The sequence below is a fragment of the Pyricularia grisea genome, chromosome I, assembly GCF_004355905.1.
Source record: "Pyricularia grisea strain NI907 chromosome I, whole genome shotgun sequence".
NCBI lineage: Eukaryota > Fungi > Ascomycota > Sordariomycetes > Magnaporthales > Pyriculariaceae > Pyricularia > Pyricularia grisea.
The window spans coordinates 1,421,902-1,433,051 of record NC_044973.1 but is presented as its reverse complement, the minus strand read 5'-3'; the positions used below and the strand labels follow the sequence as shown (position 1 = coordinate 1,433,051).

Sequence of the window (11,150 nt, the reverse complement as noted above, 5' to 3'; positions counted from 1 at the left end):
TTCTGTTTGGACCAACTTGGACTACAGTAGTAATTGCAACTCTAACTGTTTACTTTACTATAAAGGTGCTCCATCTGGCTTTATATTAGGGGGAGCATACCAATTACCGTCTAAATGAATTTATCGTATGGGCGAGGATCGGCCTTGTTTATTCGAACGAATTGAAATTTTCGCAATCTGACTATAACTGGGGACGAAAATACTCCGTCAGGGAAATACCCGACGGCTTATATTGGTACCCATACCACCAGATCAAGGTCCAACCTCCCGGGTACAATACTGTCGTGACTCGAAAACTGGGGCACTAATCGAATCGAATCAAGTTAAGTCAACCAGTCCCGTTGGTAGTACCATGGTCAGGAAAGACAACATCGCATCGACAGATACGAATAGCGACACACCATGTATACGCAACTGGACTTTTCGCGCTTTTACAGCGACAATGCCGCCGAACAAAAGGAGTTCTGCAGCGCCCTGGTGTCTGACCTCAGACAACATGGCTTTGCCAGGCTGGTGAACCACGGAGTGCCTGCCGTCGATATCGACAGGGCATTTGAGACGGCAAGAATCCCTTTATATGCACTTGTCTTGTGTTGGGATGACTATCGCCACAATATGTATTAACTCCTACCCTTTTTTTCTTACTCCCAGAGTCGCAGATTCTTCGAGCTTCCTGTAGACGAGAAGCTCAAGGCGCCCCATCCCCCAACGGCCAATCCCCATCGCGGCTACAGCGCCTTCGGGATTGAGAACGTATCGGCCGTGTCAAGCTATAACAAGTCCAGCGCGGTGCCATTATTAAAGGACATGAAGGTAATGCATTTTAAACCCATAGATTCAAGACACCCAGCTTACCCAGTTGGCGCAAAGGAGTCCTACGACATCGGCTCGCAGCGTGACCCGTTATATAGCAACATATGGCCACCGCCAGGGGTGTGTGACGGCTTCCAGCCCACCTTCACGTCCTTCTTCGAGGTCTGCTACCAAGCCCAGCTTGCCATCCTCGAAGCCGTCGCCATCGGGTTGGGTTTGCCCAGGCAGATCTTTGCGGAGCTGCACGTCGACCAGACCAACGAGCTTCGCTTGACTCACTACCCGACGGTCGCACGCGACGAATTCGCCTCGTCGACTCGCATAGCCGCCCATACCGACTTTGGGAGCATAACGCTCCTGTTCCAGGACAGCGTCGGGGGTTTGCGTGAGTCGCACCATTGGATAGTCCATCGCCCCACCACCATTCTATAGATTCAGTTGCTAATTTCGATTGCACGTGCAGAGGCGGAGTCGCCGCCCGGTAGCGGGACCTTTGTCGACGTGGCCAGCGGAGGACCGCACGAGTGCATACTTAACGTTGGCGACTGTCTCGGCAAGTGGGCTGGGCTCGAAAGCGTATATCACAGGGTGCATCTGCCGCAGGCTCGTGCCGTTGCTGGTGACAAACGTGCCATGGTCGATGAGAGGTATTCCATTGCCTATTTTGGGAAGCCAGATAGGTCAGCAAGCCTGCGCCCGGTGACAGGAGAAGCAAAGGAGGCCAGCTACATGACAGCCGGGGAGTTTCAGAATATGAGGATCCAGGGAACATACTAGGGGGCGAGATCTGGGTTCCAGCAGCACCACTTCTGTCATAAAAGGCGGATCGTTGTCAATGTACGATTAGAGGGCTTAGGATACCGGCTTTTACTGCGCTGAAGCGTAACAGTAGGGGCCGTTGGTAATTGTCAGTTCTCTTGCACTTTTCCAGTTTAAAGTATTTGTTAATCGTCCTCAAAACACTGCGGTTCTCCAATATATGCCTGGCTGTAACAATATTGGGGTGTGGCTTAGCCCTTTTTTCCCGGATTTAATTGCGTCGAAGTAACTTCTTAATTAACTTATTAATTTCCTGTAATACCTTTGCTGTTTGATTAGCTGGGTAGTTGACTTGGTCGCCTGTGCAACTCCTCTATAGGTAGTCACGTGGATCAAAAGGCTTTTACCAGGCCCTTGCTCCACAGCAACCTTCGTTCTGTAACCTTTGCAATTATTAACAGAATAAGGAGCAAATTTATCTATATTTGTATAAATGCACCGTTGGTTCAAACCCGGCATTACCGGCCTTCTATGGTTCATTTAATATTAATATTAGCTGTACCAATGTTTATTTTCGAGCTGCTAATAATCAAGGCATAGACTTCAATATTAAATCTCGTGTTCATATGTAAATATGTACTTATTATCGAGTCAGAGCTCTACCCGCTTTGTTTAATCGTATATAAATAACAGTACATTTACAAAATATAAAGTTACCCGATTCAAACATTGTAAATTTAGGAGCGTAGATAATGCAACAAATCATTCGAAGAGAAAGTATATTAAAAGCTTCATAGAAATTATATATAAAGCGCATTTCGATTTCTTAGAAAAAAAAGGAGGCTGTTATCCGTCAACAGCCAAAATATGAAAACTACTTTGCGATTCTTATACAATTAACCTCTTCAATACTTCCATTGGTTTTATTTTACAATCTCTTCCATGCTTTCTTATGTTTCTTCTTCTTTTTCCTTTTTTCTTTTCGTTTCTTGTCTTTTTTCCCCCATTTCTAGAAAAAGATAAATCTCTCTCTGATTTTTCCTGCAACAAAAGAAAACGAAACAACAACTGGTGAATCTATTCGAACACAATGCGCGTTTCAATTGCTGTTATTGTTGCCCTTTTGACCTCGGACATTACAGCCGGCCCTGCGCACCAGGCGGACTGCCGTTGCTCGAAACCCGACTTAAGCAAAATGACGGAACAGCATGTAGAAACATGCGCCATAGTTTCCAAACCGACTGCAAGCCTTCCTGTTCGGGATGAATCGCAAGATTTTACTTGCGATATGTGCCCACCACCAAACGTATTAGCTAAACTTAAAAAGAAATTAGAAAACAGCAAGGACGCACATGAACTTGAAGCGCAGAAAGCACCAGGTAGGCAACGTATTTTCAACTTTGATGAAATGTTACTAATTGAATATTATTATAGCGATGACTGATCCTACCCAAAGTCGTACCAACCGTTATAGTTGCGGCAAAGTGATTCGAATAGGAGTTCGTTGCCTGGTTGGCGCAGTGGTGAACCTTGTAACTTGCCCACTTTGGTGCCCACTCTCAGTCATTGCCGACGATGACCTAAGGTTGTGCTCAGACTGCTTTGATCTTGGTCGCGAAAAAAAGACACCAAAATTAAGACCAAACCCGACAGAGCTTGCTGCTGCGCAGGCACGCCGGGACGACGCCTCGTGGAACCGGATGATGTGGGAAGAGATACGAAGGATTCAACGAATCCGCGATTCGAATCAATAATTTCAAATCACGAAATACTGTATATAAAAATTCAGTTAATTCTGTTAAAGTATTTTTACCCATCGCAACTATTACACAATTCCCGGTAACTTTGATCAATATCATTGATATAAGTAATATAAACAAATTAAATAAATATATTTATTGACTATTACCACGAACTAACGTTGAGATCGGCAATAATAGTAGAAACAATCGGAAATCGTAGTAGAGATATTACAATCATTACAAAAGTTTTGGCCGACGTGTTCCAAATTTGTCAACCATTATTACGTAGGTTTTTGAAATAATACCGTTATTTAATTTTTAATATATACCATTATTACCTGAAGGTTTTACCCAAATACCAGCGTAGCACTGCGCTGCAAACCAAGGGCGTTATGTTTATGTTGTTAGCTGATCTTGTTCCCATTTACCACGTAGGCAGTACTTTATCCCTGTTCCAAAAAATGCCAGGATATGCGGTGTAATTTGTGGGGGTGGATACGAGCGAGCCGACGGTTATGAGCAAAGTTTTGATGGTTGGGTCGGTTCCCAACAAGAAGATAAGCTTTTTTGCAGGATCCATCCTTGCGGATGGCTTCGCCGCGTCCCAGGAACATTGCTGAAGCTTTTGTGGCTTAACGTCGCATTTGACTGTTTCTCGGGTATTTTCGAAACGCGCGGCCCATACCCAGACACTTGGCAGGCTGATAGGAGATACTACCAAAATCCAAAGAAGACCCACAACTTGCACCGAGGCCGATCGGTTTACCCCTGATATCACGGGGTACGAAGAATGCCGACTAACTCCCCGTTGAAAATGGCAGCCATATGACGAAGCCAAACCACGCGCTTACCACCAACCCACAGGCCCATCACCAAGCCACCAACCGCTAAACGGAAAAAAAAAGTCATGTCTGCACCAGACCGTCTCACCTTCATCGGCGGCGGGCACCTCGCCCAAGCCGTCATCAACGGCATCTACTCATCCGACACAGAGTGGGAAGACACATGCGCCATCGCCGTCACGGCCCGGAGGACGGAGCACGCGGAGCAGCTGACGCAGCTATACCCCAAAGCCCTGGCGACGACAAACAACCTGCACCCGAGCATCTGGAAGGCGTCGGCCGATGGCGGTGGCAGCAACTCCCACGTCGTCTTCATCTGCACCCGCCCCGGGGAGGTGCCGCACGTATGCCGGGAGATCGCCGGCGCGCTGGGGACGCTCGAGGGCGAGGCGCGCCCCACCGTCGTCACCATGTGTCCCGGCATCTCGGTCGCCCAGCTGCAGTCCTGGCTGCCCCCAGGTACACCGATCGTGCGGTCCATGCCCAACCTGCCCGTCACGCGCTGCGAGGGAGCCACGGCCCTTTTCCCCAGCGCCGACGCCGCTGGACGCAGCGTCGACGTGGTCGCTTCCGTGCTCAGGGTGGTCTCCCCGGCCGTGAGTGTGCTTCCGGAAGAGTCGCTGCTTGACGTGGCGGCATCGATCTCCGGGTAGGTTTTTCGTTCATAGTCCTTATTCTTTTTTTTTTTTTTTCTTATCCTCGAGGGAAAAAGCGCCATTATGCTAATTTTGAGCCTTGCAGTTCGGCTCCTGCCTACTTCTACTACTTGATCGAATCCCTGGTTTCTGCAGCCGAGGCGCGTGGCATGAGCGCCGAGACCGCCAGAAGCTTGGTGGTGCAATCTTGTCTGGGTTCTGGCCTACTTTCGAGGGAGAGCAAGAAACCTGTGCGGGTCTTGCGGGAAGAAGTCTGCGTGCCGGGCGGCAGCACAGAGAAGGCGGTAGCCCATCTCATGGAGAGGGGCCTGCCGGGCATTGTGCTCGGAGCCGTGGACAGGAGCTTGAAGGCGAATAGAGAGATGGGATGCGTGAAAAGATAAACAAACTCATAGCCAATAAAATCTATAAACATGAAACGATTTCTGGGAGAATCAGCCCCTATCCAAGGCGCTGCAGGTTGACCAACTCATGATAATACCCATTTTTGCGCATCAACTCCTGATGCGTCCCGCTCTCCACCACACGTCCCTGGTCAAACACAAAGATGACATCGGCCTTCTGCACCGTGCTCAGGCGGTGCGCGACGGCAATGGTGGTGCGGCCTTTGGCGGCGGCATCCAGAGCCGCTTGCACGACCCTTTCCGATTCGGAATCCAAAGCCGAAGTGGCCTCGTCGAGCAGAAGGACGCGCGGGTTGCGGATCAGCGCGCGTGCGATTGCCACGCGCTGCTTCTGGCCCCCTGATAGCATGCTTCCTCTAGTACCTACTGTGGTATTGTAGCCGTCACTAGATATTGATGTTCACGTTAGTCATTTGACTGGATGGGTGGTAAACTCCCGGGAGGCCATATACATACGGCAGTGATTGGATAAAGTCGTGAATGTTTGCCTCCTTGCAAGCCGCCACCAAGTCCTCCTCGCTCACATTGCGGTCTTGGCTTCCCAGCAAGATGTTCTCGCGGATCGTTCCCTGATACAGCGTCGGTTCTTGACTGACCAGAGCCAGCAGGTTCCGATACGAGTTGACGTTGAGCTTCGAAATGTCCTTGCCGTCCAGGTACACGCCACCCGAGGTCACATTGTAAAAGCGATCCAAGAGAGCGATCGCAGTGCTTTTGCCGCAACCACTCGGGCCAACCAGCGCCACATACTGACCTGGCTCGACCTTGAAGTTCAGTCCTGAAAGCACAGCGTGTTCCGGGCGCGTGGGATACCGAAAGTGCACGTCCCGGAACTCGACCATTCCCTCTGCGGCGCTCGACACCTTCTCACCCTCCTCCGACCACACGTCGATCGCAGGACGGCGGTCAAAGAGCCTTTTAAAGTCGACCGCGGCGTTTTTGGCCTTACCCATATCAGATGCGTGGTGGAAGATGGCGCCGGCCGCGTTGGTGCCGTACATGATCTCGCTGAAACAGACAAAAAACTGAAAAATGCTGTACTCTCCATTGGCGAGGAGCGTACCGCCGTACCAAAAAGCCAGGGCCTGGCAGAAGAATGTCATGGCCTGAGACAGGGCATACAGAGCCGAGGCTTTAAGCGTCCAGGCGAGGCTGTCTCGGGCTTGGCGGCCGAGCTGACGGTCGTATTTGGACAATATCTCGTCTTCCTTGGTCAAGGCGGCAACGGTGCGGATTGCTGTGGTGGCCTCGCAGGCGTACATGGCCGAAGCTTCGTAAGCTTTCTTGGAATGTACCTGAAACTTGGCCAGGATAGAAACGCGCCAAAACCCGCACGCTAGCAGAAAGGGCACAACGGATATGCAGACGAGCGCCAGCTTCCAGCCGATCGCCAGTGCGACCACCAGCGAAGCCGTAAGCGTCGCCGTCACCATCAATATGCTGCCCAGGATGATGCCGCTGATGCCCGAGAGGTGTTTGGTTTCAGCCGAAAGAAACGAGGTTAGGGATCCGGTGGTGTTTTCCTCACGGTCGAAAAAGGCAATCTCTTGACGCAGCATGACGCGAAAGGCCATGCTGCGGGCGCGGCTCGTGAGCTTCTCCGACCCGATGCCGAGACAGGTCCCCTGGATGGCGTAGAAGATAAGCTGCGCCAGGCCTAGGGCCAGGAGCATCAGCGCCCAAAAGTCAGTGTCGCGCTGGAGCTGCTCGTGGTTTGCCGACGTGGTTATGGCGGTGATGGCTTTGGCGTACAGCACGGCCTGCGTGGGCTGCGCGCACCCGGCCAGCACGACGAACACCACGCCAAGGAGGATGAGCGTGAGCTCTGGCCTGTTGAAGGAGGCGACAAAGCGTATCAGTGTGCCTAACGGGTACAGAGTGTTGTTCTCATCAGCCGTGGTAGGGTTTGATCCCAAAGACAATTTGGCCAAGGCCTGTTTTTCAGTGGGGATCACTTCAAATTCATCCTGTGAATCCTTGCGTTCGTTTGTGGATTCCGAGTCAACTTCGTCATCACTAAACTCCTGAGATTCTACGAGCCTGTGATACTCGCCACCAAAAGCTATCAACTCCTCATGAGTCCCCTGTTCGACAATCCTACCGCCGCTCAGGATGACGATGTTGTGGGCACGTTTAATGGTCGACAGGCGATGAGCAACCACGACCGTGGTCCGACCCTCGGAAGCATTGTCCAAGGCGGATTGCACAACCTTTTCGGATTTTGCGTCAAGGGCGGACGTGGCTTCGTCGAGAAGGAGGATCTTTGGATCGCTGACGATGGCACGGGCTATAGCGACGCGTTGTTTCTGCCCACCAGACAGCACTATACCCTCTTCACCCACGTGCGTTTGGTACCCTTTCGGCAGGGAAGTGACGAAGGCGTGGGCGTTGGCCATGGCGGCTGCTTTTTCGACCCTTTCGCGCACGAGTTCCTCGGGTGCATTTTCCAAGTCGGTGCCGATCAGCCCGAAGCGGATGTTCTCAAAAATGGTGGTTGAAAATAGGCTAGGCTCTTGGCTGACTAGTGACATTTGTTGACGGAGCCATCGTAGGTTGAGATCCTGGACCGTTCGGCCGTCCAAGAAAATCTCCCCAGCCACGGGGCTGTAAAACCGCTCGATCAGGCCGATGATGGAGCTCTTCCCGGAGCCCGACGGGCCAACGAGCGCCGTGGTGCGACCGGCGGGTATGCACAAGCTCACGTCGTCCAGCACGACGACGTCAGGCCGTGATGGGTAGACGTGTGTCACGCCACGCAATTCGATATCGCCTGTTACACGTTCGAGCTGTTGCCCTTCCTTGGAGGTGGGATTAAGCGGCGACGGGCGGTCGATGGTGCTGTATATTTTGGAAGCAGCCGCCATTGCATTGGTAAAGCTCTGCGTGTGGGGGAATACGTTGCCGATGGCATACGAACCCGTCATGATGGCCATCAAAACGGTCAAAATCCCTCCCGCATCCATCTCGCCAGTACCTAGAAAGCGCGCTCCCTGCCAGAAGCCGAGCCCGTAGGTCAAAAAGGTGATGCTGTACAAGGCCCCGACCATCAGCGCCTGGGCGATTTGCATTTTGATCCCGTACTTTTCGACCACCCGAAGATGCGACTCGTAACGCTCTGCGAGTCGGTCGTGGGTTCCGAACGCCGTAGCCGTTCGGATGGTGCTGAGCACCTCCTGCACGAGATTGTTCCCCTCGGCGTAGTGTTGCATGGATTTGGTGCCGTACTTGACGATTACTTTGGTCCCGCCTCCCATGACCGTCACGAAAGCGACCAAGGTGGACGTGCATATAAGCGCGAGCTTCCAGAATTTGATGTAGGCGATGACAAAGCCCGTCACGAACGTAGCGACCGCCGTCAGGGTGAGGGAGACTTTGTGCGAGATGCCATCCTGGATGAGGTTGGTGTCGGCTGTGATGCGCGTGGTGATTTCGCCGGCGCCAAGGTTGTCGAAGTAGGCTACATTTTGGCACAGCACGGCCTTCAAGTACTTGGCACGGATGCGCTGCGTGATGTGCTCCCCGGTGTAAATGAAGCCGACCGTCGACACATATACGGCGACGAACTCGGCGATGCCGGTGTAAACAAAATAAAGCACATACCTGACAAGCTCCGCCTCAAAATCTTGGGCCGAGATGGTGCCAAGCGTTATGCCTTGGAAGGCGTTGGTTAATTGACCAAAAAATACCTAGAGAGGCACGAGGTGTTATTGTGAGTTTATCGTTCAAGGGAAACCGCCGCTGACAAGGTTTTCTGGCACTTACGCTCAAAAGAGGTGAGGCAGCGCCGGCGGCAATGGCGCAAACGACGCTGACGCCTATAATTAAGCAGTCCCATACGTCGGCGTAACGATAAAGTGCCAAGAAAGAGACTTCACAAGTAGGGGATTCAAGCTGCCTGCTCAAAATCCATTCTTGACCCTCAGACAGGATGATTGGTGCCTGTTTTTCAGCAATAGGTGCCGTTTCGGGTGGCGTCGCCTGTCCGCCCTCCCCCTTTTCGTCGGCAGTCAAAGACTTGTGTTCCGCCATTTAGTTCTGTAGGGCTAGGCTAGGTTGTTTCAAAATCTGCCCATATTGGAGCCGAAGCGCCAAGAAACTGGAGCAAAACTTTGGTGGGATCTAATGCAGTTACCAATACATTCCGCGGCCACAAAGTTATTCCTGTTGCAATGGAGCTTTTACTAGTTTCTTTGCGACTGCGGCCAGTGGACTCCTGATTTGCAGCAGATCCGCTGCAATCATTCCAGGCAAATGGTACCACACTATCAACAACCAGCACGTGCCAGGAAACCCCCCTTTTCTCTCCCCTATATCAAGCAAATGCCATCTTATCTATATTACAAGATAATATAGGGTATATATACACGGCAGATAAGGCGCGAGTCAAGATGACTTGTTCGGGTATTAGCGGAATGCAGAACCACGGAGGAGGTACAGGCCCACCCTTAACATTTTGCTTTCCGCTAACGACCTTACTATGACAGAGGGACCACCATAAAAACTCGTTGGCGGTCATATAGGGTAAGGTGCATGGGGAGATAGGAAGATGGGATCGCGCCTGATACCTTCCACATACTCCATCCAGTACGCGATTCAGCCGATCCACCTCCCGCGGAAGAATAGCAGAGCTTTGGTGGCAGCGTAGACCGGGGCTTCCTAGCACTCAACCCATCTGCTCCACATCTTTAAATTGGCCTATTATAATTCTAACCGGTTCCAAGGAACATCATGCATGGACCATACCCACCGGTGTGCTGGGATGGGGGCTGAGAGCTGTTCTCTGTAGGCTTGCTGTTAGACAGGAGGAGCCAGACCCGGCGGGTGACTGAACACTCGGGATTTTCACCCGGGCCGATCTGGTTACGGACCCAACTGATCGGAAACTCTTGGCCGAGGGAATGGTTGGAGGAATTGCTTAACGAGGTCACCTGCAGTGCGATCCCTGAGCTCCATAGCTAGAAGCCACGGAAACTAGCAAATGCTATAAAGCTCAAAGATTTCGGCGTCTTTTGCCCTACATAGCGTGAGCAATAACAGTAACTCGTTGAACTAGCAAGCGACTCCCAGGTATTGATTCGCGCTGCTATGCTGGCTTGTGCCACACATGACATTTGATAGGAACGCTTTGCTGCCCATCGCAGCGGTTGTCGATACAATAGAGCAGTTAAGTATAGATTCTGGAGCCTTTGCTCACACGTATTTCTCTATCTATATATATATATAAATCAAAGGAGTTGTTTGAGCTTAAGGCTCCAGGGCAAGTGGTCATTCCTGCAGATCCTGTCTTTACTGAACAGAGGATGAGCAAAACGGACGAGAAGGGAAAACATGAGATCATTTTCCCATTTAAGACGTTTTTAGCATCCTTACGCCTGGGCCAATCCTTGAATTGAACAGGATCATTGTTGCCGATCGGTCTATTGACCATCTGAAAAAAGATAGGGTCGAGGGTCTCCACCGGGCTTCTCGCGACCTTGACCCAGGCCGCTGGGCCCAATATCCTTTTAAGTGTTTCACGGAAGCAATCGGCCAGATGAAAGAGAGTTGAGAAGTAACATCTTAGCAAGATTATCCTTCTTGTTTATTGCTTCATCCCGGCGGCACTAGTGGTCTTTTGTGCAGACACTTAGGTGCTCTAGAACATCTTACCTGCCATTACGAACGGCCTCTGCACGATGTGCGACGGCAGCATGAACTAGGCAGCCTTTCTGGTCAGCTTTGAGCAGCAGCTGAAGCGGTGTAACCTGGAGCGAGATTTCAACCACAACCAACACAGGAGTGGTGGCGTGCGGGTCCAGGAAACAGTACGGTCGAAGACCCGATGCGAAATGCTGTTGGCAAAGGTATAACTGTCATTTACTTGAGGTGATATTGTAGTCGCAGTTCGAACCATGGCAACACAGCCCCCACCGCAGAGACCATCCACGACAGCAG

The 11,150-nt window shown here is 51.4% G+C and overlaps 4 protein-coding genes across 4 annotated transcripts; 2 read left to right on the top strand and 2 right to left on the bottom strand.

Annotated features, from left to right (window-relative positions):
* Positions 1-402: 402 nt before the first annotated feature.
* On the top strand, positions 403-1,775 carry PgNI_05486 (uncharacterized protein; the record flags this gene model as incomplete). Its single annotated transcript, XM_031125517.1, has 3 exons — positions 403-617; positions 660-1,198; positions 1,277-1,775. 3 exons carry the CDS (start codon positions 403-405, stop codon positions 1,588-1,590), a joined length of 1,068 nt encoding a protein of 355 aa, XP_030983039.1. The 3' UTR covers positions 1,591-1,775.
* A 2,446-nt stretch (positions 1,776-4,221) lies between these two features.
* On the top strand, positions 4,222-5,195 carry PgNI_05484 (uncharacterized protein; the record flags this gene model as incomplete). Its single annotated transcript, XM_031125515.1, has 2 exons — positions 4,222-4,805; positions 4,898-5,195. 2 exons carry the CDS (start codon positions 4,222-4,224, stop codon positions 5,193-5,195), a joined length of 882 nt encoding a protein of 293 aa, XP_030983038.1.
* Positions 4,290-5,131, bottom strand: PgNI_05485 (uncharacterized protein; the record flags this gene model as incomplete). Its single annotated transcript, XM_031125516.1, has 3 exons — positions 4,290-4,832; positions 4,914-4,984; positions 5,020-5,131. The coding sequence occupies 3 exons, from the start codon at positions 5,129-5,131 to the stop codon at positions 4,290-4,292; spliced, it is 726 nt and encodes a 241-aa protein (XP_030982627.1).
* A 58-nt stretch (positions 5,196-5,253) lies between the features above and the next one.
* Positions 5,254-9,245, bottom strand: PgNI_05483 (uncharacterized protein; the record flags this gene model as incomplete). Its single annotated transcript, XM_031125514.1, has 3 exons — positions 5,254-5,602; positions 5,673-8,902; positions 8,979-9,245. 3 exons carry the CDS (start codon positions 9,243-9,245, stop codon positions 5,254-5,256), a joined length of 3,846 nt encoding a protein of 1,281 aa, XP_030982626.1.
* Positions 9,246-11,150: the final 1,905 nt, after the last annotated feature.